General features: G+C 43.1%; 1 protein-coding gene and 1 long non-coding RNA gene across 4 annotated transcripts in view; one reads left to right on the forward strand and one right to left on the reverse strand.

The window, feature by feature from the left end:
- The first annotated feature begins 243 nt into the window (after window positions 1–243).
- LIMA1 (LIM domain and actin binding 1) lies at window positions 244–27,819 on the forward strand. Of its 3 annotated transcripts, none has more exons than XM_064474548.1 (11): window positions 245–361; window positions 3,948–4,083; window positions 6,767–6,812; window positions 8,845–9,303; window positions 14,703–14,811; window positions 16,241–16,389; window positions 18,774–18,881; window positions 21,190–21,247; window positions 21,980–22,095; window positions 25,071–25,204; window positions 25,611–27,819. In XM_064474548.1, exons 2-11 carry the CDS (start codon window positions 3,965–3,967, stop codon window positions 26,608–26,610), a joined length of 2,298 nt encoding a protein of 765 aa, XP_064330618.1. In that variant the 5' UTR covers window positions 245–361; window positions 3,948–3,964; the 3' UTR covers window positions 26,611–27,819. The 3 variants fall into 3 exon arrangements, with proteins under 3 accessions (XP_064330620.1, XP_064330618.1, XP_064330619.1); XM_064474549.1 differs by lacking the exon at window positions 245–361 and adding an exon at window positions 2,160–2,258; XM_064474550.1 differs by lacking the exon at window positions 18,774–18,881 and having other exon boundaries at window positions 244–361.
- Window positions 1,056–27,937, reverse strand: part of LOC135317915 (uncharacterized) — a 28,760-nt gene continuing 1,878 nt past the window's right edge. Inside the window, exons 2-4 of the long non-coding RNA XR_010376500.1 lie at window positions 18,074–18,214; window positions 5,388–5,543; window positions 1,056–3,748 (exon numbers count right to left, since the gene is read on the reverse strand). This is a non-coding gene — a long non-coding RNA (uncharacterized LOC135317915). The remainder of the gene's footprint in view (window positions 3,749–5,387; window positions 5,544–18,073; window positions 18,215–27,937) is intronic.

Below are 27,937 nucleotides of genomic sequence, written 5' to 3' on the forward strand. Positions count from 1 at the left end.
ACACACCTGCGTGAGGCGCAGCCCAGAGAGGGGGCCGGGAAACACGGGCAGGTCCCGTTTCCTCGCACGAGAGGAGGCCACCGAGCAGCCCCAGCCCTCAGCACCACCGAGGAAAAGGCGGGAAGCGCCCGCCGCGCACGCGCGCGGGAAGACCCTGTGGAGCCGGGGGGGGGGGCTGTGCGCATGCGCTGGGGAAGACCCCCCCCCCCCCAACTCGGCGAGGGGGCGTGCCCCGCGGCGGCGAGGCGGGGCGGCGGGCGGGGCCGGCGCGGCTGCCCGGTGCCGCCGGCGGGGCGGAGGAGCAGTCGCCGCCTCAGCCGCGACAGGTGTGCGTGCGGGACCCGCCTCCTGGCCGCCGCAGGTGCGTGGGGCGCGCGGGGCGGCAGGACGGGCGGAGGGGCGGCAGGACCGGCGGGGGTCGCACTCCCGGGGGGGGCTCTGCCGGAGGAGCCGTGGCGGTGGGACCCCCGACGGCGGGGCCGGGGCCGCCCAGAGCGGGACCCGCTGCGGGGACTCCTGGTGTAGGGGCTTGGCCACGGCAGCCCGGCGGTGGGGTGCGGGGTTGTGTAGGTGCCCGTAGCCCGTTACCCGCCCCGGAGGGGGGCTGGAGCGCGCCCCTCCGGGTTTCCCCTCGCCCTCTCCCGGTACCCGGCCCGGGCGGCGCGGGGCACCGGGCCACCGCCGGCTCGGATGGTGCGGGGCTGGCGGCGGCACACCGCCGGCGTGGCGCACCGGGACGTCGGCGTTCCGCTGCTCGGCCCGAGGGCTCCTGTGGGGCGGGGGGAGCGGCGCCGCGCTCGGGCGCGGAGTAGGAGAAGCCCCGGTCCTGCCCCGCCGCCGCTGCCTACAGCGGGGCCGGGTGCCGTCGGGACCGGGGGGTCGGGGCCAGCCCGGGGCGAGGGCTGCGCGCCTGCGCCCGCTCCCGCCTGCTCCGCGGGCGGGCCGCTCTGAGCTGGCGAGATGTCCCGTTCGGCAGCCCCCGGAACCATCCGTAAGTCAGCCCGTTCCACTTTGGGGCAGGTGTTAATAAAAAGTTTTGCGTTCGGGACTTTTCCGGGCATACGGATTTTTATTCTACCGTTAAACAGTTAAAGTTACCGGAGCGAGGTTTGGTGCATGACAGCGGCTAAATCACAGCCCTTCCGTTCCTTCACATCTTGCACAACCCTGGGCTCCCTGCTCAGACGCCATGCTACCCGTGTCGGCGTAACCTGTCTCTATCGCAATGTGCAGAGTGCTCCCGATCCCATTTAAATTCTAATATGTACGATAAAGGGCTGTTCCCTGCAACGGCTTGGAATACGTTCTTCGGAAGGAACCACACAAAAATCGTGGAGAGGCTTGAGACCGCGATAAATGTATGGGAAGGCGCTAAGAATGTGGAACGGCGTTAGAAATGCGGGAGCGCAAGTTTCGGGGCATCCTCGCATTCTGGTTTGTGGCTTTTCTAGCGACTGAGATTCCCAATATGCTGCTTAACTTTCCGTTTGACCATCCCAGCGGTAGCTGGCACCTTCGTAAAGAGCTTTTTGCCAAAGCAGGCCGCATTGTCTTAACGTACCTGGCGCTTTATTGGGGAAAATGGTAGGGAAACTGAACAAAAATGCAAGCGGTGATCCCTGCAAGCTGCGGCAGAATGCCCGGGCATCAAAACCGGACTTATTTTCTGGACAGTTAAACCAGATTTTGTTTTCTCAGTATTTAACTGAAACCGTCCTTCCGTGTAAGGTGCATGTCAATGCGCAACCTGTTGTCTCTGCCAAGGGAGGCTTCTAATGAATGCCCAGCTACTGTTTCCTGGGCAAAACAGCCTCTGTTTTGTGAAAGGCCTTTTAACCCACAAAGTGGGGCTTCAGGTGATCTCCTTTTGGCTCAAGATTAATCATAAAAGTTTGAACTGTGGCATTACACGGATGGCTCAGAATTCTTTAACATGGACTTACGTTTTTTGGGTGTAAATTGGATCTATAATCTCTGCGTGTGTATTCTGTGGCTTTATTAAATCAATAGGCTAAATGTTTGCTGCTGGGCATCAGCGCCAGGGACTCCATCCTGCAATACAGAACTGCATGTTCATTTGCATGTGCAACGGGCTTTTTAAAAAGGGAGAAAATTGAGCGCTTCTGTTCTAATCAGGTCCTTTTTCTTTGTGGATGATCGTCTGCGCAGTTGGCAAAGACTCTGGTAACTATTTTAACCACCAAATGGAGCGCTGCCTTCTCTTGGTCCAGTCTGGGCAGAAGTTCGCAGGTTAACAGGTGAGGATAACAGGGTCCAGAGTGTTTTCAGGAAGGCATGAATTTCAGGGAGTAACTCTGCGGCCTGAGTTTCTCTTGCCAGTCGGAAGGGGCAAGGGATGCGTTTCAGAGACTGCCTTATGTGGGAGACGCGAGTCTGAGCTGCAGCAACCTGCGCCTGGGAACGTAACCTTGATAAGTAGCTTCGGTGTGTTTCAACATCACCACAAAAACTGGCATAACTCTTGTCTGCCACGACGGTTCTACCTGTGCGTGTAAAAGCACCATCTAAATCATTATCTTGAAAACACATGTCCTGGCATGGTGCGTTGTCCTCTCCATTACATCAGGTGAATTAAGGAATGTTAGAGAAAGCCCCGTTCTGTGCGACTGCATCTACCAAGGCAGCAACGTGTCCGTCTGCCACCTGTGTTCTCTCCAGGCAGCAGCAGGGTGCAGCACTCAAGAGGTTCCCCTGGCTCCAGCGCCCACGGGGCACCTCCCGGACCCAGAGCTCCCCTTCGGCACGGGGAATTGCTGAGGCTCACAGCTCATGAAATCAGTGAGCTGCTTGCTGCAGCTGAATTCTTGTGGACTGAGGCGTTGCAGAATGCCGGGTCTTTGTCATTTGTGAGCGGTTGCATTATATGCCTGTGAGGGTTTTGGAAACGTGGTCTTTCCTATTCTTGATTGACTGTTTATATCAAGTTGTCTTACGGTGCTTCCATTTACAGCGTAACTAGTGGTGAAGCAGAGCTGTACTCAGACTTCTGTCACCTAAGGGTGCAAATCAGTTAAAGAAATTGATGGAAGATATGAGAAAGAGATCAGCCTGCCCGATGTTAGCATTGTAGGATCGCTTAGTGCACTTGCTACAGGCATTGTGTGACATGAGACCTGGGATAGAAGAAAAGAGGAAAAAAGGAAAGGCGTTGCCCCACAAGCTTTATTTTTGTCTTATCGGAGAGCTCTTTAAATTAATCTCCCCTCCTTTCCTCTTCCACAAAAGAAAACGAAGTATGTTTTAAAAAAAAAAAAAATCTGATATAGTCTTGTTGGTTTCTGTGGTGAAAAGCTGTACGAAATCTCTTCCCATTTACAGCAGGATGGGGTAGCCGAAGCTATTCCTTAGGTAACCGATAGCTACTGCTGCAACGTGAGGTTTACAGCTGCCTCCAGGAACACAAGACTTGTTTCAGCTCACAGAGGAAACGGCTGCTGCGTTAAGAATGGCCAGCACAAGAGTGAATGAAAAATGTTTGCATAGGAATTACATCCTCTTAGGTTTCATAACTCAAGCCGCCTTACACAAATGCCAGCACATTTGGCTTAGAAACCAGAATGAGAGAGGGCATATCAGGGCTTCTTGGGGCCCGTGTGTGTGGGAAATACGGAGCTTCACGGCTGCGCCCTCTTCAATCACCGCTTGCTTCTTACTCCTTCCATGGCTTACGGCTTCTCTCTCACCCCGTTCATTGTGGCTTTTATCCAGGGCACCGTCTCAATGGCATCTGCAGAGAATATTTATAATTTTAACCTGATGCCTTTTTCTTAAGTCAGTTGGTGGTCAAGATCCTGACCGATCAGGACCTGGCGACACATGTACGCCGGGAGCACCTGAACAGCGACTTAGTATGGAATCACTTTGTGAAACTACTTTTCTGCTCACATAATTCACGTTGACTGATGCTGTACTTTCTTCCTGAGCAGGTAGTTGTGGTGATACGATGGAGCCTTCCCCGTTTACTAGAAATCAATGGACTTCACAGTCTCTGAAAATCACTGCGAAAGAGCTTTCTCTAGTCAACAAGAACAAGTCATCGGCTCTTGCAGAGAGGTTCTCCAAGTAAGTGCCGGGAGGCTGCTGAACACAAGCTCTGTGTGTAGGTTGACAGCTGGTACCTTGAACGACGACTGCTTCACTGACAGTTGCTTTGCTTCTTAAAAATAACACAGCCCCATAGGCATTTAAGTTTCTGGTTTAGTATGTGCTGGGCAAAAGTTTTTCTAGTTGCCGACATTGTATTTTTTCAGCAATCAGAATTATAATATCTTTTTTCTGCTGTCAGAAAATAAAGGGGAACGTGTTCTGTCAAACTACAAACTGCAATGTGTTTTTGAGGGCAGAGTGCTGGGATGTAGGCGGGTATTGCCATTAGGGTTTTACTTCATCAGAAATGGTCTTGAACTGCTTAAGCACGAACTGCATGGGTTTCTCTGCTAACATGGCATTTCCTGCCTGGTACTATAAAAAGTAGCAGTAGTGCTTTATCAGTTAATTGAAGACCAGCGAGAAACAGTAGTTTTGTCAACTGCAGGTGATAGATGTAGCCATCTAGTAAGAGCTCCCTCAGGGAATTTCATAGTAGCCACGTTTTTCACAGATGCCCCCTTCCAGAAGTTTCACAAAACATGTGCAGAAAAGGAGTATTACCCTTCCCTTTTCTCTGAGAGATGGATGATGGGTTACAGTGAAATCATAAAGTAATATTTCATACACTTAGTGGTGGCAGCCTGTACATGTTTTCTAGAACAGCTTTTATTTCCTTAAGGAAATTATAGACTACAGCTTGGATTTTTAGCGGGATTTGGGCAACCAAGCCTCCCAGGCTATTGCTTTAGTAGTGTAGCAAGGTTCTGGAGTATTTAAATCTTGAGTGCGGGAGAAACTTTATGGAGTCGATAGGGAAGGGTAATTGCAATCTGGACTTTACACAAACACAGCCCTCTGAGTTACTCTCTAAGTACTCCGTCCCAAGGAGAAGCTGCTTGCTTTGGCGGCTCTTGTTAAGGTAATTTATTCACCCATTGAAGCTTGAATACAAAACCTGGTCATCTTGCTAAATGTTGATAATCCTTTGAAAAGGGCTTACTGGAAGTAATCCAAACGGCTATTCCTAATCAAGTAAGGTCCCTCTACATAAGCAGTGTCAGCTCCTTGGAAAGACACGGTCCTACTTACCGGCTTTGCCAACACTGACACTCACAGTGAGGAGCGTGATTTGTCTAAACTGCTGTTCCCTAAATATTTCTGTGTGAAAACATTTTTTTCATTACACGTAGCATTCAGGTTATCAGTTTTGTCAGGTCAGAGACATGCAAATTGCAACAGCAGAGATGTAAACAGCGCGCCGTGGTGGGCTGACTTACAGAGTGTGCGCTGTCTGGGACTCTTCAATCCTTGTTTGTTTGTCAGCGTGGTGTTTCACTTTCATGCCCATGCCTCTCTTTGTTGCTTCATCCAGTATTGATCTCTCTTCCTCCATAAATGTACTTCCTCAGCATGTCTTGTCCAAATTTTGGAACCTTTATAGTACAGAGACATAGGTTAATATGTTTGTATTGATTAAAGAGGCCGGCTATATTCCTTCAGCAGCTTTCAGTCTGGGCAGTAAGCGCAGATTGTAGAGCAGAAAAAAGTAACAATTATAATTGGTCAACAGGTACAATTTGTCTACTCTAGTGCAACGAAGAGAAATCTACACAGGAGCACACCATTCACAGCAGGAAAAGAAATCAATTGTTATAAAGAAAAAATGAGTAATAGAGCAGGTATCCGCATGTAAGAGGTTTTTTTCTTGGAAGGAATGGAGCCCACGATATATATTAGTTATTGGTTTGATACCAGCAATTATTTAAAGTGTGAAGCTGGTGACTATTAAGACATTAGTATCTCATTTACTGCCTGCAACGTGTTCACAGTTGTATCAAAAGTAGAATTGCACAGATAAGAAAGACAGAAATATCGTTTGCTCAAGCAGACGTTGGGTGACGTCTCTTCTCTTTGAAGAGCAGAGCTCTACTTACAAATGGCAAAATTTGTCACATCTGCCTAATTTGTGCGTTTCAAAAGCAAAGCTCAATCGCCTTGCGCAGTTCAGTCATCAGCGCAGTGGGTGTGCTCCTAGCTGTGGATGTACTTAAGCCCAGTGGAGGGGTGTGCAGGTTGCTGGGAGTTTTCTAACGCTTCTTAAAGGACTTTGATTCATGATCCGGGGTGGCTTATCTTCAGAGGGCTGTGATTACTGTTTCCACTGCTGGGATGGTTCAGCTGCTCATGAAGCAACTGCTGAATTGGTGCCGTTTACAACCCAGCATAGTAAAATAAACTGGCACTTATGTAGATTTTCTGCGTATGCCAAGCTGTAATTTGTTACGGTTCAGCAGCTGCTGTATAAATAGCTGGGTTATTCCTGCAAGGGGGCACAGCAGACAGCTGGGTGGCAGAAACAATACAGCTATTCCAAGGTAAACGGTCTACATTTGAGAATCAGAGTGCTTAGGTAATGAAATATATTAATGTGTGCTATTGTTGTAAACTGAATGACTTGAAATGTGTCTATCATTTTGCATTGTTCTGGTACTATTTGCTACTATTTTTGCAGCCTCTGGTTTTATTTGGTGGGTCTGGGAAGTGTACAGGATCCTTGGTGGGGAAAAAAATCTCAGCTGTCTTCAAGAGTATTCAATATTCTGGTTAAAAACTGTTTGTGGTGGGGTATTTTTTTTCTCTTTCCTCTTTCTCAAAGGTATCAGAGAGCGGCTGAAGAAGCCACTACTGAGAAGAAAAGAAGTGTAAGTAGTTGTTTCCTAGGCAATAAGCAACAGCCTGCCATCAGAAGGGATGACCTACGTGCAATGTTTCTGTGACAGTTGATTTTTGGAATATCAAAGTTGCTGCCATGTGTCCTACAGAAATTTTGGCTTAGACATAGTGTTTGCTTCTGACTCATTCCCCCTACCCTTTCCCAGTGGAATGAAAGAAAAGCGAGTGCCTTGCCCAAAGCTATATGGTGAATCACCAATTCTCTCCTAAGCAAAAGGCAAAACGAATTAACCACAACACATGAATATCCACCTCTTTGTTCTTAGCTGTAGGCAGTTGTGTGGTACCTCTTCCTTTCTTAACTAAATTTAAGAGCCTGCTTAAAAGAAGCTACCAGCCTCTCTGAACTCTAATGTGTAGATAGCTGGAGAATCCATTAGGGGCATCTTCTCTGAAGTGGCTTACAGGGTTCAAAATGCCCCTGCATGAGGCAGAACCATCCTTTTTGGCTCTGTTACAGCCTCGAGTTCCCTCCTGTAAAGTACCCTGCACTTACTGTTCTGGGGCCAGGGGACCCTGCCTGAAATACCAGGCACTAAGGCTGCAGGTCTTTGTAGAAACAGATCCTTAGTTTAATTTTTATTTAAGAAGACTGGCAATGTTTTCAGGATATATAGGTAAGTCTCTGTTAGATCATGCTGCCTTGACCTCTTTAATGCTTGGGAGTAAATTTTTTTTCTGTTTGGGATATAGGTGCAATAAAATTAGCATTCTAAAAAGTACACTTCAGTCTTAAATTTTTTTCAGTGCTTGTGCAATCAGGGAACAGGCAAGTCCCAAGCAAGAATGACGTGTGTTTACGGAGTATGCCAGGACTCCATAGGCGTTATGTCCAGAGGTGTCCCGGTGGAAACCTGCTGCGCAATTTTCAGTATTTCTGTTACGTTACATTTGCCTTATAACTTTAGTACTTTCTTTTAAACACAGTCAGCGAGCAGGCTGATCTTTTCTGAAGTCTAGGTGGATTCAAGTTAATTTGCAAAGCAGTGTTCAAAATGTGACCAGAAGAGTAATAGGGTGAGAGACTTAAATCCTAATATAGCTGCTAATCCAGTTTAATTCCTGTAAGCCTTGCAGACCTGCTCCACTTGCAATGAGTTTGATACATAGTGGTCTCCATAAGGGAGAGACAGCGAAAATGCGATGGTGGCAGGTATTAGATTTGAATCTGGTCTCTTACTATGGGGAGAGGTAACTACTTGTAAGCAAAACTGGTCTGAAAAGCACTTGAGAACGAGGGGTACTACTGTCCGGTGCATTACCGTCTAACTCTCAGTGGTAAGGCAGCGCTTGTGACTTGTGTGCATGTTTCCTGCCTAGAGCTTTCAGTGTGTTGAGTGAAATAGAAAAAAACTTCCAGCAACTGATCTGGTATTTGTAAATGGGAGCAAAAAGGCATTTGTTGTCAGTGCTAAGCTTGAGCCTTACATCGCATGGTATAAAATACTGAAGACAGATCTCTTGTAACTAAAACGCTGGTGTTAACTGCCAGTAGAAATACATAGCTCCAAAAAAGTAGTGGTTCCTGAAAGCTAATCTGTAGCTTTTTGGAAGGCCTACTAATTGTTGTCTTCTGAACCAGCTGGAAGACATTGCAATGTTTGGCACACCACCCACCTCTCTCTCATATGGCTGCTTTTGCTATTGCTTGCTTGTTCTCGGACTAGAGACCCTTGTTGCTTGGAATTCGGTCCCCTTTCCTTCATGTGTGGATTCAAGCCTTTTGTGTGTCATTTAACTCATTAGAGCTTGACTCCCTTTTTCCTTATAAGGCCATCCTGTTTGCTCACTTCCTGCTTTAGCTCCTGACTTTTCTCCCCCCTCCTTCCTTTCCTATCCTGGATGCTTTCTCCATGTGGCACAGTTGTAACTATTCACAGCTGTCTGAAAAAGCAGAGAGCTGAGATCAGTACTGAGCCTTTAGCTTCCTTTTGCATAGAAAGGAAGTGCTTTAATGCTTCATCGGGCATATAACTGGAATTAACTTCTTGTTCTTTGTAGAACACAGAAAATCTTCCCCCTCATTTTAAAAGGGGGAATCTGAGCGTACTAAAGAAGAAGTGGGAGAATCCAGTGCTGGGAGCGGAGTCTCGGAAGGAAACACTACAAAGCAGCTGTGCTGAGGTTAGGCACAAGGTCGCTAGCCCCAGGCTAGGAGGCGGGAGCAGCCCTGCTTCTTCCCCAGACACGGAGCAAAGCCCGGGGGCTGGTGCTACCTCTGACGCCCAGGCCCCTTCCAGCACCCCTGACCAGCTGCAGTGCCCTGGTGGTGACAGCAGAAAGTTTAAAAGCCAGTCGCCAGAGAGCGGTAAAATGGAAAACTGTCTGAGAGAGTCCAGAGAAGTGGAAAAGCCTGAAACCAGCGAAAACACCGACTCCTCGGGGAAGATTGAGAAATACAACGTTCCGCTGAACAAACTCAAGATGATGTTTGAAAAGGGTGAAGCGACTCACACCAAGGTAAGGATTTGTCCCTTCAAATCGTAAGAGAAACTAAAACTCTGCTGCCTCTTGGGCATCAGGAAAAGTCCCTGGAGGGAGTGGCTCCAAACTATTGACTCTGCAAATAATTGTATTCATTGTTTTAGTTGAAACATAATGTAGCTGGTGTTAATAACTTACTTGAGCTATACAAATATGTGCAGAGTGCTTAGATTTGTGGTTATTTGTGATTGCTCATTGGAGACGTAAAGCGAATTTGCTTGTGAAAGGGGTACAGTTTAAGAGAGGAAAATAAGTAAGGAATTTATTAAGATTTTTTTTATAAGCAAGTTGGGATTTTTTATCTCTTGCCTTTAGATTAAGATGAATTATGCCAACGTGAATTGTGTGAAAATTCTATCTTTGTATATTTATATATGTGTATAAAAGAAAAAGTAACTGTTTGAAGTGAGCTCAACAGTCTCGGGCGGTTGCAATTGAGATGGAAGTACTGCCAGGGTTAAGAGGGGTTTTTTATATATGTATCAGTATGTGAGTCACACGTATGCACACAGAGACAGACATCTAAGTCCTGTGAAATACTCCCCTCTTTTCTTTGCTGTTCTCTCATCTTTGTATCTTAAATGTTTCCTATCGAAAAAAAAATCCTCAGGGGGAAAAATAAGCAGAGATAGCCAGACAAGCTCCTGCCTTCACTAGTTTTGACTTGCAAATGCACAGGGCTTGCATTTTCCTACAACTGCTCATGAAATCTGATCCTGCATGTGGACTGCAGACTGTGTGTCCCCGGGGAGAATTGCTTAACTAGAAAATGAGTTGCATATGCTAGTGACTTGCAACATAGTCCGGAGGCCTTGATGCTGGTGGATTTTCCAGTTTTCTCATAGTTTCCTACACTTCTGGCTTTGTTTTACTGCGGATGGTTTTCTTGCAGTATTGAGTAAAACAAACACATTTTGGGCAAAAGTTGTTTAAATATGTAACAATTAAGGGCTTCAGAGGAGCACCTCTGTGTTAAAGTGAGTTTTGGGTCTGTATGTAGTAATTTCACACCTTTAGATTTTTGTAGTCTCTGTCATTATGTAAGAGCTGGCCGTACTATCAGGTCCAGCGAAAGGGCGGGCTGTGGAGGGTGATCTCCCGATAGCGCTTCTCTGAACTCTTGCTGTAGGATTAATCAGTCAGGATTCCACAGGAAAGTACCGTTTTGCAGATGGGCTTCAAGTAACTTTATCTTAGCCTGGGGAATAAATTGTTTCGGAGCTGACTGAATCTGGAACTGATATTTATGTCAAGCTTAGTAATTTAAATATTGTTGAAAGCCGACTGAACACAGTAAATACCATACAGTAGGTACGAAACTATTCAGCTTAGGTTTGAATTATGTTCTTATTCCAAGTTCATGTGGCTGCTTTTTAATTTTAGGAGGCAAAAGGCAGGAAGTGCTCTGAAATTGAACTGTAGGGGGAAGGGGGTGTCTTTGTAATTAGAAAGCCCTGTTGTGAGATTTCTGGTCTGGGAATTTATCTGAGGACTGGAGGATGATGTCATGCTGTCACGTACAACGAAGATAGGCACTATGGGGACACAGACCTTTTTCACTAAGGTAGGAAGCAACTGCAGCAATGGTGTGAGCTTGGCTAACTGCAACCTCTCCAACTGCCTCCTCCATTTATGCTTTTCCTGAACTCTGTCCATTGATAAACGCCTGGTTTAAGTGCAAGCAAGGCTTCAGTTGAGAGATGGCAATTTTCCTTGGCATTTACTTCAGCCTTAAGGTATAAGCGCTTCAGAGCTTTGCTGACAAAACATCTGTATAAGATAGGCAGTGACATGGCTGTAACTTTGTGGCAGTAAAGGTAAAACGACTTGCCTGGTTGCTGGGCATGTCTCTGGCAAGAATCCAGCTTAGAGCCTGGATTTCCGGACTCAAGTCACCCATTCTAAACAAACCTATACTCATTTTCAGGGTTATAAGCAAAACCTCCTAGTTTATTCATTTATTTGTTCAGATTTTGCTCCGTCTTCTGCAATTTTATTGCATCTTCATGGAGAAAAATGCTCTAACCACGTTAAAGGCAGGCACGTCAGTCTAGATCGGTTCAGCACTAAGCAAAGACTGAACATCAGGTCTTTTATCAATTTCAAAGAATTCTTCCTGTAAGTGATAGTGAAAGCATACACAAGGAAGATCAGAAGAAAAGACTGATCTGCAGTACTTCTTAAAAAATTGTCTCCAAGCTGGTTTGTGTTTTTCCTTTAAGGCAAAAACTTACCGCCTTGTGTAGCTAACCTTATGTGTGGGGTCACATTTGACACAGTTAGCATAGAATGAAATAGGTGTAACTTTTATTTGGTCTTTTGCCCAACAACTCTTTGTGCCTGAGGCGAAATGCTGCTAACTCTGTTTGTGGTACCTCTGTGCTCACCTCTTTTGTCTTAGAACCTTGAGGCTTTCCAGGCGTGAGGAATACTTTCTCTCATTTTGCGAGTAGCAGAAGCTGTGGCATGGGAAGTGTGGCCCAGCCAGGGCTGTAAAGGGAACCGAGTGGCACTGGCATAAGGTTGGGAGTCAGGGGTTCCTTCATGTGAATGGTGTTACCTCTGGTGAGCCGTAATAACCCTGATTACTTGTGGTTGGTCAGTCTCTTGACTGCAATGGGGAAAGTCCCTCATCTTCCCTTTGTTAAACATTTTTTTTCTGTTACTCTTGCTTTTCCCTCCCAGTAAAAAAGGGTTGATATAAAATCTACACAACGTTGACTTTGTAGGTTTTACTATAGGACATGTAAAGAAATATCTCTGAACTCTAACTAAAGCTTTTGTACTTTGTTGTTTTGGATTTTTACTTTCAAGACTTAGGCTAATTGTGTTATACGGCTTATCTACAGAAAAGTTCTCTGGGTGAAATGGTAATACCTGTAGATGTCTGAGGTGGCAAAGCGGACAGGAGGAGAGGGAGGAGCTGGCAGGACTGTGGAGGTGATTCAGTTGCTAGTTGGAGTACTCATTAACTTGGTCTGTTCTAGTTGGTCGTGAGATGGCTGCCTCCCGTAACTGAACTTTTCCTGCTGCAGTGGATTCCACAGCAAGGTGGTACAATGCAGGGACAGCCCTCTTCTCTTGAGTCAGAACTCTCCAGCCTTCATGAAGGTCCTATTGAGTCAAGCAGGAGAGTCTGTTTCTGATTAATATTGAATCCTTTGCTGCTGGTAAAAATACGGAGTTTTTTGGTTGCTTGGAAGAAGCCCTTGATTTTGTGCATGCGTCTAGATGAGGTGCTGGACCCTGCTCCAGAATTCCTGTTGATGGCAGCCGATTGAACACTTGTCAAAATTGTTTGACAACACGCTGGCCACTCACCAACTCTTACTTAGAGGTTTAATTTGTTTAATAATTCATTTCAGTGATAACTGAGAATTCTTTGTCTTCTCAACATGAGGGCAGTTCAGCATGATGTCACTAGAGAAAGACTACAGTGAAAATAAATTGAAATGAGATTTTGAAGCAAAGGAGAATGAGAGGAGGCAACCTGAACAAGTTTCCAATCTTGATTTGTAACTGCCCTTTTCTCCTGGAAAGTGCTGATGGTTTCTTTCAGTGAGGCTGGAATCCCAGATGCTGGATCTAAATTACTTAAGACTTTGTTCCCTAGTAGTGAAAACTTCTTATGCGCTCTGCTGCCAGTTAAACTTCCTATGTGTCTATCCTGCAAACTTTTTTTTTTTCATTTGTAGCTTTCTTGCTCCTGCTGCATGCAAGAAAAATGTGTGTGGTGCCATGTTATTAAAACAAGCAAACAAACTCCCTACAACCAAGAACAAAAAATCCAAAATAAGGGGGGGGGGGGGGAACCCCAAACCAAACCCAGGGCAGTGATTAAATAGTCAAGGGTTTCAAGTGGGCTAATAAACATATTTTCTCGTCTGCATACTCAAACGTTCTTGTCTTCAAGTGTATTCTGCCTACAGTTATCTTTGCTTATTAGTCAAAAGCTAGACCCTTTGAGCAACAAATTTCTGAGTTGTAAGAACTTCAGACTCGTGGACTCAGGGTGACGTTAAAGTGGACATAGGCTGAATAAGAATCATCTTAAGGATAGTTTGCACAGAACGAGGAATCTGCAAGTCCTTACAAGTGTGCAGACACTCCCAAACTGAACCTATCAACGCACTCGGTCGAGGGAAAAGACTTGTCATAGCTAAGCTGTTTTCCAGTAAGAAAAGTTACCAAAGTCTTAAACCACAGAAATAGAAAATATTTCCCATGCTAATGGAAAAAGAGGTTTTCCAGCTGCATTTTCCTTTCCTGGTAAAGTTGTCGTTTTGTACGCCAAAGTAGCCTGATTTTTCACAGTGATTATCTTACAGTGCAGTTCTGTTAAAACAAAACTTTGGAATTTCCTTCAGTTTGGTGACCAGCAAATAAGAAACTTGTTGGAAGTTGGGGGTGGCTGGGGGAGAATGTGTGGTTGGAGCATCTTGCCAGACCTGCCTTTTTCCCTACATTAGCCTCAATCTTAATTTCCAACTGGCTCTGTGATTTAACTCTTCCTAGGGAGGGAACAAAGATCTATCACCTTCTAATATTTTATAGGTTGACCTTCAGCTGTGAAAACTTCCTATCTTGTGCAGAGTTTAGCTTGATTTCATCTTCATAAGCATTTATCAAAGCTGCTGAAATTTCTTTTCACAATCTTTTTACTGAGCATTAGATTTTTGGGGAGTTGGTCCCACCAAATGAGTATCAAATCTGATAGAGCCAGCCAGAGCATCTGTGTGGTAGCGCTACAGAACACCCTGTCCAGCACTGCATTGCTGGTAGCGATTATCCTGGATATCTGAGAATATTTATCTCTAGCACTCTCCTGCTTAAGCTTCAGCCTTATCAGACCTAATTAGGGAATTATTTGGTACCAAATGCACGAGCTATCCAGATCAAAACAAGTAACTGTAGATAACTTTCATTACAATAGTGTTTATTCTTCTTTCTGCTGCTGAAAATCAGTGCGAATTTTTGATAGCTCACTACTTTCATCCTTCTGATTTAAAATCTTCATAAAATGACCTTGAACATCGGCTTCAAAAGAAATTGTAAGAAATACAAAGATCTAGCTAGGCTGAAGTTTTCTATTTGCAGTGGTAAATGCTTAAAAATTTGGTCTTTGCGGTTCTCTGACTTCAGCAAAGATAACTAGTCAAAGGGCATCTACTGACCTCTTCAAGGAAGGTTTTCCAGGTGACAGAGGGTCAAGTATTCTGTGATCAAACTTTATATTGGTTAAATAAGATGTCACCTGCTAGACTTGTTTATTCCAGTAAAGCAGATTTGCTAGTGACACCTGTGCATCTTAAAGGATTATACGCAACAATCTTTGTTTGTCCAGGCAGCTGATAGGTGGGTCTTGTCTCTAACAGGTCCCTAGAGACCAGAGGAAGACAGCAGTCGGTAGGAGGATTTCTGAAAACAGCCTCTCTTCGGAGGACTTTGATCTTGGCCAAGGAGAGAAGAGCTATAATACATCAGGTGAGTAAACCTCATGGTTTATGTTTTGATTTTTGGGGTTTTTTTGGGGGTGGGCTAGTTTATAAAATAAAACTACTTTATACAATATAATGGAAATAACTTTTGCCTTTCAGAAATGGAAGAAACTGCAGCCATCTTCCATCTGTAAAGTCCATGCGAGCACTGAATTTAATTAATTAAATCTCGCTGTGACTTTTAAACCATTCTACTTTTAAGCACAGCAAACCAAGGCACAGGAGATAAGTAGCAAGTTAAGGAATGGAACCCATTTTTTCCGTGTCTTAATCCTAGGACAATCCTTGAAGTAGTTAATAGTAAAATTTAGAAAGTGTGAGCAGACAGACAAGACAATATGCCTTCTTGCTTTAATTCTCATCCCTCCTACTTTGTCCAGACATGGGTAACTACAGCTAGCCTTATGACTTGAGCAAAATGATGTATTTTTCTTATGTTTGGAGACTCTTTTCTAACAAAGCAGTCACAATCTTTTGTGTTTTCAGCCTATGGCTAATATTATATCTCACTAATTAGTGATGCACATTGTGTCCTTATTTGAGCAATACTGGGGAGAACAGCAAAAACTACTTACATTTGCTTATTGTCCTCCAGAGGGACCTTAATGATTCATACAACTTTTTAGTCATTCAAGGCCCCTAGCTAGTGAAAGGTTGGGTTTTTATTATTCTTTATTGAACAATTAAGCTATTACTGAAGACCTGACCATTATACGAGGAACTCAGATAGCAGAGCAGTCACAGGAGCTGGCTTTTTAAACCTATTTGGCTAACATCTGACAGCAAAAATGAAAGATGGATGGCAAGTGATGGGGCATAGTTCTGAGAGTCAGGAGATCTGCACCTATGCAAAGACTTAAGGTCCCAAATGCTTCTTTCCTCTTGAGCTAAAAACATCCTTCAAATGATCCTGCAAGACTAAACGGAATTATTTCATGTTTGTTCTCAAGCTCCTCATCTGTACATGTCATATGATAAATTATTGTCATGGAAAGGGTGGAAATGGCAGGTGAGACTTCCTTCCTTGCTTCCCATGTTTTCCCCAAAACACTTTGACAACTATTCCACTACAGGAATGATGTGTATTGCTATTTAACCACTGTAGCAGCTGCTTTCATTTGACAATAACAGCAAAACAACCTTCAGTGTTAAAACTGTTTGCTCACTACGACGGAGCCCACTGGCTGGATGCTGCCTCTAGTGAATACACTATGTCTGGAACCAGCTGGATTAATTATGAGACTTGGAGCATAAATCTTTGACTGAAGTATTTCTGTGCTCTCCAGATCTGGAATTTCTGTGGTCTTGGGAGTGGTGAAGGGGTAGGATTTTTACCTCTTTCTGTAGACAGGTCTTCTGGTGTTCCTGAAAGTTACCCTTTATTCACAGAGTTCTTTTTCCATGGATTCTTGTAGATACTAGTCCAGCACTCAGCCCAGAGAAGGCAGAGACCAAGAAAAGCCTGGACATGCCTCGCTTAACAGAAACTTCAATAAAGGATAGGCTGGCGAAGTATCAGGCAGCTGTGTCGAAGCAGGGCAGTTCCACAGGCCCCAGTACCATGGTAAGTCTGTTCTTTGGCTTGTGTAGAAGTGAATTTTTGTCCCAGCCTGAGACTGGAAAGAAGATCTTATAGAAACCAGGCTTTCTGAAGATAATGCCATCTTCTTTGAAAATAACTTTGTGCCCATAGGAGTAGTTTGTAATGAAGAGTTGCCTCTACATACTGCAGGAAGAAAGAAGAATTTGCATCTTCCTGGAATAATCTTGAAAGTTTTCCCAGGAATTAATTGCTGGCACTGACTGAGGTCCTTCTGAAACATAGCTGACATTCTTTTTCCTTCTGCATGTCTGTAGCTCCCTGCATGTTTGGGGTTTTTTTGTTGTTGTGTTTTTTGTGTGTATTTTTTTTAAAACCAAACTCCATTCTGTGTTGTACATTAGCTCTAAGCTCGGGAAAACTGAGGCACAGTAAGATGGAGTGACTTCCAATGTCATACAGCGCATAGAGCCTAGATCTCTTGGCCTGCAGCTTTGGGATCTCCCATCAGTTTTCCTCCCTTTTGCTTTTCACCTCCCTTCAAGTCTTCTCACCCATTATCTGGATCCAATTAGACTCTTGCAGTGAATGAACCCTGTGCCAATTTGCAGATATTTGATCAGGAAATGAGCAATTAATGAATCATGGTACAGTATCGCAGCTGAAGAGATTGCAAGAATCCAAGCTTTTGCTAAGAAGTGCTTAAGTACATTTCCTGGAACTGTCTGATACTTTTGCTTAATGATGGGAACGTTTATTGCTTAAGTATGACTTTTATTAACCAGAATAATAAATTTTAAGAGGCAGGGCCTTTTTAAGTTGGGAAGCTTGCACTGCAAATGAAAGCCAAAAATGATGGTTCGAGCTTGGGAAGAGCGCATGCTTCCTGGGTATCTTTGTAGAGAGGCAAAAGTCTCTACCCAGCTGACCTGATTTCTGAATTTCATATGTAGTGTGGGTCTAATTCTCCAGCCCTCGGGAGGAAAGTAGAGTAAACTTCACTGCATGAGTGGAAAGTAATTGCAGCCAATGCAACAAATCTGATTAACTGCTAATTGCTGATTTCTGCATCCTGTTTTTCACCTGGATTCGGTTTGCTAGGTTGCCTTTCCCAGATTGTGGCTCAGAGTCGTAGCTGATCCAGTAAATTATGTCATAATGGCAAGAGATTTACCATAGATGTCTCTTGAGACTCTTGTTTGCAAATGCCCAGCGCTATCAGTTTAAGTGTCAGTCCAGCCTGGTGCTCTTAGGATGTCCCATTTGGCAGAATCTCTTCCGGTTTTGGCCTGGCACATTGACAAGGGCAGCATACAGGATGGAGCAAACAAGGGTTTCCGAGGCCAGTGTTTGCAGTACTTCTGTGTTTCAACAGCAGCCATAACTGGTGGATATTCTCCTTCCCTGCTGACAAAGCAACTGGGGCTCTTTTGATATGTTAGTGTGGTATTTGTACTTCCCTTCTCTTAAAATGTGCCACATCTGTGCTACAAAGGAAAGCCATAATCTCTCCTGGGAACAACTATTTTGAGGGCATTGTGGTGTAATTAGGCCTGGATTAAAACTGATAGACACTTCTACAGTTGGTTAGAGTAAGGGTGGGAAGCAATCATTTCCATGCATTGCAAGTGATACAGGGAGGGGAGGGAGAGGTGATAGACAGCACATTTGGACATCAATACATTAAAATTCTAACATTGTTACATACTTATTAGATGTGGTTGGTTTTGTGCAGACTTGTTTACAAAATCCAGTAAGATGCTGGTGTTGGCATTTGGCTGTTTCTCTTTCACGTTACAGAGAAGATGCCCTGTGAAAGGCACGAGTCTGTCTCCAATTATCTTGTATCCTGTGGCAATGAAAGAAACACGAGGTTTCACTGGATTTTTTTAAGTCTGAAAGATTCTTTTGTAAAAATCCTTATCAAGTCAGTTTGTCAAGAACAAAAGTCTTGGCAAATAACTGAATTAGGTTTTTGACTAGTATTGAAGCAAGGGTAGGATTTGCATTTATGTCGAACTGTATTTTCCAGTTACACAGTACTTTAGGTAGTGCTTGTCTTGAAATACTTGTAATTTAAAATGAAAAATTAACATTTCTGGAAAAGGAAGATGCAGATTGAGCAGGGAAAAAATGAGAGTTGATTTTAAACAGGAACCTGACAATAGGGAAAGAGTTGTTTAGAAAAATGCTGGCATTACCTCTATAGAGTCAAATTCTACAGCCCCATCTTTTATCTTCATTAGAATGTATCGCTTACCAAGTTTGTATAGATTTTTATGCCCCTTCCTTTAATGATCACTGTATGTACTAGGAAAACAGTTTAAAAAACGATTTTAAGAAAAACAGAAAGCAAGTACTTTCCCAGGGGAAAAGAACCTGTCAACTTTAAGTGCTTTATTCTATAGAATGAGATTCAAGCCAGTGAAAGTGAACTCCAGAATTACAAATCTGAGCAGAAGGAGAATATGCCACCAAGTCTTGAGGACTCCATTTCCTGTCAGGATGGGGAGAAGGTAAGATGCTCATGCTGGTGAAGATCAAGGACTTCACTTTAAGTGGAACTAGTTGTAGAAGCACAGCTGATATGCTTGTTCTACATGCCATCTAGGAACTCAATACAAGCAGCTGACACAGAGCACTTACATGCTGCAGAATTCCTGATACTTCTTTTTTTTTTTTCAGACTGTATCTGAATTACAAGCTAGCAAGTCTCTGTGGAAGACTTTTTAGCAGCTGCAGAGAATATCTAGAGACATTTTAAGTTTTCTTGGAGAGTTCCCCTGAAATATCTTTCTCGGTAATGACATGCCTGTAGTGTGGCAGAATCCTTCAGTATCATACTTAGGTATTTTCTGATGGCTTCAGTACTTGACTAGGGCTGAAACCTCTGATGGTTTTGTAGGGGTTTTTTGTTCTGGGCTTTTTTTTACTCTGCCATTAATTTTTGATGACTATGATGAAGCCACCTAAACTTTTTGTGTTGTGTTCCCTAACTGTAAAAAGATGATTCACAGCTAGGTATTTCTTTTGTTTGTGAGTTGCGGCCTTTTTTTATATAATAAAACAAAAAAAGAAACCACAGCAGGAAAAAACCCCATGAGAATCTTTGTGTGACGCAAGTAAAAGGAGTTTGTCACTGTTTCTTCTGCATTTAGTGGCTAAATTTTTATTAAGGTAACTGAGAATGCCAGTTTGGGTTTGTTCCTGGTTTTGAGCTTCAGCTGTAAATTGAGACTAAATTACTCTGTGAATTAGAGATAATAAAGCACGCTCAAGCATTTGTATACTAAACTGGGGACAGCAGATGGGATAAAAGTAGCTGAATAATAATTGGGGTACTGTGTACTCCAGCCACTCTGAACACGTGGCAGCCTAATGCCAGGAGGGCTTTTAGAGCTTTCCAGCCTTCCTTGGGCAAGGGGCCAAAGTGTTGCTTTCAGCTGTTCCTCGCTGACAGCTGAGCAGCTTCATGTTTAACTGGTGGAGGCTGCTTTTTGCTAAAAGGTGAGTTAATTAAAAGAACACCTGTTATATCAGAAGGTTTCCCTGTTGTTGAATGGAAGTTTTGAAGAAAATTTCTTGTATTCAGCTGTAATTGTGAAGTTATTTGTTGAGGTGTCCAGGTGCAATAAAGAACCTGAATAGAACATTGTTTGAGAGCCAGGATTGTCCTTTTGAAATGGCATGATGAACCTTGGAAATAAGCCTAATTAAAACTACCATGAATAATGTCAGAAACAGGAATCCTATGGCAAAAAGGAAACAAAAGAAACTTGCTAGCCTTCTCTATCATTTTTCACACTGAATCTGTGAAAGATTTAGTAGCCAGACATGAGTGACTCTCTAACAGCCACAGAACATGCCAGTGCACTTCCCAGTATCCTAGTGTTAGTTATTTTTTCAGCAGACCAGAGTACGTTAATATATGTAACTTGTTTCCTCATTACCTCATTAATTTGCCAACTTCAGTTGCTTGCAGTGGACCTTCCAATCATTAAAGTGAATTAGTGATGATTTGCAGTTAATCTTGTTAGAGTACTTTAGTTTCTCAGGGCACCTATTTACAACTATTTGATATAATAGCAATAGTGCCAAGTTTAATAAAGAAATATACATTAAGAGCTTTATCTGTAACATGTTTAGTATCTGAAACTTGTTTATATCCAACTCTTAAAAAAAGTTTTTGGTTTGCTTTTTGTTTTTTTAAATATGAATCTGTTTCTGACGGAGGATGAACAGGATAGGTCCAGGCATGTTTGTCCCAACCTGGGAAGAGCAGACTTGTGGTTCTACAAAAGCTTTTTTAAAATACAGCTGGTTATTTAAAAAAATTTTTTTCCCCAAAAGCACTGTCTTTGGATGTTTAAATGTCAGAGATCTGTCAAATGTTGGAGGGAGCCATGATATTTGCAGTAAATGGGTCCTGCTTGGTGTCAAGGTATTTCTAAGTAAGAAAACCTGGGAGGTACATCAACAAGGATTTCTGAAGACTAACAGATAAAGGTGGACAAGCTGCAGGTGTTTGGGAAAACAAAAATATGATGTTTGTGTGTGTGAACACTATGGTAGATGATCTGAATGTTGCAAGAGCTGTAGTAATAGGAGGATGTCTACCTTGCAGCCCAACTAACATTCTTGACAGTCAGCTGGACTCTGCCTTTTGCCTCACAACACAAAAAGTAGCCTCATGTGCACCTCAGTGTGGCCAGTGTCTCCCTATTTAAGTGCTTACAGCGTTAAGCTGCCTGTTGTGTTACTCAGGCCATCGTTATTCAGACTTCAGAAGGTCAAAGGTGTTCAAGGTCTAATATTCTCTTGCAGGTTTCTGTAGGTGAGAACAACCTGTCTTTCTACTCTGGTCTTCCAGAGGATGGCAATGGTAAGTACTCATTCTCCTGCCTCAACGTGAGTAAAGCACATGGCTGAGGAAAAGCACTAACTCTGCTCAGTTTTGTGTAGGATGTCTAAGATCAGTCCTGTCAAATGACAAATTCAACCCAATAAAAACCTGTCTTGTACTAAAAAATCTGTCCTGTGCCTAACTCAAACTTCATAAGAATTTCTTTCAGGTTTAGCAGTTCATTTGCAATTGGAATTCTAAGACATCTGTAACTCGTTTGCTCTGATTGAACATATTTAAGTGTAGCCTCCTCACCAATTGGACTTAAACTTAGAGCTGTGGCAACTGCTACATCAGTCAATAGGCTGAAGTACTTATTAATGCAGGACAATTACTAGATGTCTTTGGTGTTGTCCAGAGAGAGACAAGTTCCTGTTCAGGGAAGTACATAAGCACATTCCCAGGTTGCCTTAGCTTTATGCTTAAATTCAAACCCACACGTGAGCACTTTGCAGAAATGAAGAATAGTTCCTGGAAGTTAGATGTTGGATCCCATATATTAGTTTCCTTTACCTATTAACCTAACTTTCCTGGTAATTTAGAAAAGTAGAATAATGGTGTTTATCTAGATCTAAAGTTTTAATAGCAGATGTTCAAGAAAAAGATGTGTTAGCCCTTAGTTGGTAGTCTTGCTGCTTGGTCTTCTGAGCATAAGCTTTCCATGGTTTTAAAGTCATTGTAATACCTTTTCTTACTCCTGTGCTCCCTTAGTTGGACAAAATGTGGAGAGCAAGACAGAAGTTCAGAAACCTGTCAGCACAAAGCAGCAAAACTTTGGTTCTAAACCAGGTGGCCAGACCGATGCATCTCTGCCAAAAGCAGTGAAGGTAAAGCAGCTATTTATTCTCAAACACTGGCAATGGTTAAAACCAGCTAACTTCTCTATTTAATATTGAAAAGCCTTAATGCAACCAATGTGGTCACGAAGGGTCTGGCAGTAACGGTATCAATATCTGATCTGTCTTGAGCAGACTGTGTTCGTGAGGAAACTTTAATTTTGAATGGAAAAGCATCTCAAAACTGTTAGTTTTTCTTCAAAGACTGAGTTGCTTGCTGGGAGCTGCCCTGCTGCTGTTACAACAGTGTGCCCCTGCAACAGAGGCAGTTTCTCTCCAGTGTGGGAAAGCTGTTTGAAAGGGGTCATATCAGGTCTGTGCCTCTTGGGAAGTCAGTGCTCCTAGAGGCTGCCCCTGAGGTCCTGCTACTGCTTTTCAGAGCCTTTAGTAGGCCTGGGCTTGGCTTTCCACCCTCCTCTTCCAGCTATTCCCAAGGTAACTGCAACTGGTAGCAACTTTCTAGTAGGGGCACTGTGGTAACTGACTCCACAAAGACTGAGTTTGGCATTCTGAATAACAAGTCCTTAATGTTACATTTTTTTGAGCAGGAGCTATAAAGCTTAAAGCAGATGAAGAACTTCTTGGATAGGAATGTATTTGCTAATCTTATTAGACGCACAAATGGCAGTGCTGAACATTTTGATCATGCTGTACTTTCTTGTCATGTGTGCTGTCTGGAGTTAGATGCCTGTTCCCTGGGTTGCCACAGACTTCCTGGATCCCTCCTGAGGAAACAACTGTGCTTTTGTTGTTTTTACTATCTTTGAAAGGAATTGCACTGACCTCATGAAGACCAGTGAGATGTGGCTTCCTAGTGTTCTGGAGTATAAATGCCAGCATGTGAAACTAGAGCTGCCTGTAAATTTTTGTATTCTCAGTCTGCTACAGCATACAAGATACACACAGGTTGTGTGTTTTGGTCCTCTGTGCTATCTCTTTAGATAATTAGAACCATTTTAGTCCTCTACCTTGGTACTGCTTTAGATGCTGCACTGCTGAGATAGAAACCCAGATGCTGTTTATTCATGTAAGGTTCCTTTTTGTCTCTTCCAGCTTCTGCTTCCTGTTCTTGGTTCCTAACCTCTACTCCTGCCTTCTGCTTCCCTCCTAATGTGAGCTCAACTCTCAGCTTTCTCTCAAGTTTTTTCATATTTATTGGGCCTCACCTTCCTTCTGTAGCTCCTATTTGTAGTAGGCCTGGAAAGGAATTTCTTTCTCTTCACACCCCAAAACGCCTCTCCATCAGACATAGGGCTCATTGTTATACAAGTAAGTCCCTCTTCTTAGATGGGGATGTGCACTGCAGAAGCACATGCCAGCACCATAATGTCATCGTGCAAAACTTAAGCTTTCCAGGAGAGCTATTTCTGGTGGGCAAGCAGATTGTTGCTGCCTTGCTCCCTGTGGCAAGCATGGCTGATTTAGATTTTTGTTTGCATCTGTAAACTCTCATTTTTTTGAGATTTCATTTAGTGACTCAAAATTCAGAATTCATATGCAGTTTTGGCAGCACCTAGAAATTGTAATTTTTTTTTTCAAAAGGAACTCTGAACTTCTGTTGGTCAAGCTGTCATCATACTTAGAACTTTAATCTACTATGACTTCAAAATTATGACTTAACAAAATTGAAGTACCTATTAAACTGGAATTAAATTGGCAGCAGACTTTATGGTTGTGACAAACTGGCTTCAGCTGGCCCTGTCTTCAGCAATCTGTCCCTCACGTATTGTAACTTTCATTGCCTAACCATTGTTTCTAGCCTGTTATAAATAAATTGCTGTAATTATGTCTTCCTGTGACCTTCCTGTTTTTTCTTTAGCCATCATATTTTCCTCAAGGCTTTTAGTAAGTTTGTAGCAGGTAATTCTTTGTCAAAGGAAAGCCACAATATCAATGTGTCTCTGCAGACCCATGGTATGAAGCCTAGGCACTCTTTACCCTGCTGCTAAAGTAGTTGTAATTAACATGCAGCCTGAGACTGCCAATTTTTCAACTGTAAGTTATTTAATTTTTCCTTTAAAGTGTCTTCCCTATTGGCCAAGCTTAGTAGATTCCAAGAAGCAAATGGCATCAAGTGACCTTTTCTCATGGGCAATGTATTTGCTTCCTTGATGCTGTTAGAAAACAAAATGTGAAATCGTTCCCATACAGCGCAGTAGTGACACTCGACTCTGTAGCGTTTAAGCTTACCCTTGCACTAAACTCTCAAGAAATTCTCTTAGGGAGCACATAAACAATTTTAGCTGTTTAACCTCAAAGCCCTGTTCACTTTAAATCTTGAGCAAGTTTGAGGGCTGCAGGTCTTGAAACCTGAGTATAGTTTCTTTGTGACAGAACTGGAACTGCTTGCAAATGAAGTCTGAAGTGTTTGCTGCTGCCTGCATCTATGCTGAGACTATTTCCTCTTCTTTAAGAGGGAAAGCATTTAACAAAAGTGGATAATTTCAAACCACTTGGCAGCCTATTCCATTCCTTTTCCCTCCCACCTTTACCTTTTATTTTGAGGTTATTTCAGCTCTTTTTCTATGCTATTGGTTTTTATTTTGGTAAGTCTCATACTGACTGTAATCTATGTGAACATTTCTTCATCATTTTCCTGTAAAGAAAAATTGAGGTTGCAGAAATAGCTTAGGCAGCTTTTTGGGAACTGGTTCAGTCAAAGTTATAACTGAGTTCTAGTATTTTCATTGTTCCTTCTCAGCCATTGCTCAACTTGTGATGCTTCAGCTGTGGAATTCACTGAGGCAAAGTCTTGGCTCCTGTCAAGCCACAGCAACCCTGTGGGCCTGCCGTAGCCTCTTCCTCACTCGGTGCCCACCAGAACCCACTCTACCATAATTAGCATTGAGTTGCAGAAAGTGAATTGCTGCAATTTTTCTGAGAACTCTGGAAGCCGTGCATGAACCCAAGCCAAGTCCCCAAGCAGTTGATTCATTTTCCAGTTAACAAGCTTTCTCTTCCCGTAGAAATTTCAGTTGCCAATGAAGGAAACCTGTGTTGGGTGTCAGAAGACTGTGTACCCGATGGAAAGGCTCTTTGCCAACCAGCAGGTGTTTCACATCAGCTGTTTCCGCTGTTCCTATTGCAACAGTAAACTCAGGTAAACACACTGCTCCATTTGGCTGCTGTCTAGGAAGTGTAGCTTTCCTCTGCGGCAGCTGAGTAAGATGTGGTTCAGCCTTAGCTGAGCAACCATGATCCAGTGAACTGGGGAGGAGTGTGGGAGTGGAGATACAGTCCTAGTTCTGCCAGTGGCTCTTGCACTTGGTGTAGTCTATTTGTAAACTCCTAATGTAATTTTGTGGGGTAAAATGATAATGTCCAACTTTGTAAAGAATTCCTGATGTTTGAAAAGAGGGCCATACAAACTCATGAAAGCTCTAAGCTTTTCTAAACGTGTTGGAAGACTGAAACTGAATCTCTTCAGTAACATAACTAAAATATACACCTGCCTTGGTGGCCGAGACACAGAATGCTAACATTTGACTTGATATTTTCCTGAACAGTCTTGGGACATATGCATCTCTGCGTGGGAATATTTACTGCAAGCCTCACTTCAATCAGCTCTTCAAATCAAAAGGCAATTATGATGAAGGCTTTGGACACAAACAGCATAAGGAATTATGGGCAGGCAAAACCGAATATGAAGAATCCCTGGAGAAAACCATCCACGGTGTAAGTGCAACAGAAAGTTCGCAAAGCCCAGGAGTGGAGGATGCCCCAATTGCAAAAGTAGGAGTTTTGGCAGCAAGTATGGAAGCAAAAGCTTCAGCTTTGCCTGAAAGAGAAGAGAGACCAGCAGAAACAAAAAAGCTCAGGATTGCATGGCCGCCTCCATCTGACCAAAGTATTCAAGGAAGTGCCTTAGATGAGGGCATCAAAGTATTCAAACCCAAATGGCCCCCGGAAGAAGAGATTTCCAAGCCAGATGTGCTGGAGGATGTGGATCTGGATCTCAAAAAGCTGAGAAGATCTTCCTCGCTGAAGGAAAGAAGTCGTCCCTTTACAGTAGCAGCCTCATTTAGAACAATGTCTGTTAAAGGCCATAAAACAGAGAATTCACCTTCTTCTAAGGCAGAGAGAGACATGTTGAAAAGAAGTGAGGAACTGGAGAGAGAGGTCATGGTAGACAAAAAGCAAAAGGAGAAGAAGGTTGAGAACAGGAACATCCAGAGCGCTGAAGAGGAAAATGTAGAGGAAGAACAGGAATTGTCTGGTATCAAAACAGTAGAGCAGAACTTTGTAGAAAATGGCCAGGTGAATGCAGAGACAGATGAGGAAGAACACACTATGGAAGAGCAGGAAATTCCAAATGAAGAATTCCTTGAACCAAGTTCTCCTAAGCATTCCAGCTTAGCCAATGTCGTGACTGCTAAGGAATCGTCTCCTAACCAGAATCGCAAATCCCAAGATGTTGGTTTCTGGGAGGGTGAAGATATGGAAGATCTATCTGTGGAAGAACAGATCAAAAGGAATCGTTACTATGAAGATGACGATGAAGAATAAATTGGCCTTTTACTAGAAGACGTGCTGCAAGGTGCTGGGCCTTTATAAATCAGTGGTTTTAGCTTTAACAAACAGCTGTCCTCCATGAAAGCGACGCTATACTGCACATCGACATTAAGGGAATCCTACATACAAATTATCTCAACTAGAAAAATACTCTGGAAGCCTGCAAAGAGTGTATTTAGGTGCATGGAAACAAGTCTCTGGCTGTGGGATAGCTTCAACAGGTAACCTCTGTCCACAGCATGAGAACGGAGCTGTTCTGTACTCCCACTGTCTTATCCTTTTTGAGCTTCAATATGTATTTCACTAACAATTTACAGAATTTCACTGTACTCACAATGGTGGTGTGAAACAGGCTTTCTGTAACACACTACTTTCACCACTACAAATGCTACTGCAGTGCTTAGGGACCAATTTCAAAGGGACTTTCTGGCCTGCTTTAAGATGGTGACTTAATGCACTTTAATACATGTAAAGGGCACAACTGGGATTTTTTTTTAATAATGAAAACATTCATGTTTGTGCTTGGTATCCAACAACTAAAGCATCTTAAACTGAGTGCAACATGATTTTCTTTCTCAAGAATGCCTATGATCAGTTGAAGACTCCCTACTCTTCTATTTTCCTCTGTGCAACTGGAATGATGTGCCCGTTGCTGGAACATATGTGTTTTGGTGCTTATCCAGAAGCTGTGCTGACTGACAGATCTCTTTGAGGACAATTCAACACTTTGCAGTAGCCTGCAGGGCATTAGTTTTGCATTTCATATGCATTTGAAGTGGGTTGTTGGGTTTTTTGGTCTTTTTTTTTTTTAAACTTGGAATTCATTTTAAACTGCAGATATTTTTAATGCTTTTTGACAACTTTGAAATCTTACTTGTATCAAGCTGCCATAAATTTTTTCATTATGGCTGTGAAATTATGCTGCATTGCAAAAAATCTCTGGAATAAGACCATCTGAACAGTGAAACTTTCTGATTGCTAGCATTGAAGCTTAGTACATTTTTAAACTTGACTTCATTTATTTTACAAATAATGAAATCTTGAACAGTGGAAGGAGGATGCCCTTTTTATATTAGCTTTTATTTGTACTGTATTCTCACGAGAATTAGCTCATAACTATACTTGAGGTGTAAAATATTCTGCTTTCTTAACAGTCCTGCTAATTACAAAACCTTCAATAAAGTTTGGTCATTTACATTAAAATTTAAGTCTGAAGAGTGGATTCATACTCTGTGTTACACAAAGAGGCGGCATTTTAAAAAAATCCTGGGAAAAGGTGGATGAAGTACCAGTGTTCTTAATGGAAGCTGGAGACCGACAG

The sequence above is a fragment of the Phalacrocorax carbo genome, chromosome 27, assembly GCF_963921805.1.
Source record: "Phalacrocorax carbo chromosome 27, bPhaCar2.1, whole genome shotgun sequence".
Classification (NCBI taxonomy): domain Eukaryota; kingdom Metazoa; phylum Chordata; class Aves; order Suliformes; family Phalacrocoracidae; genus Phalacrocorax; species Phalacrocorax carbo.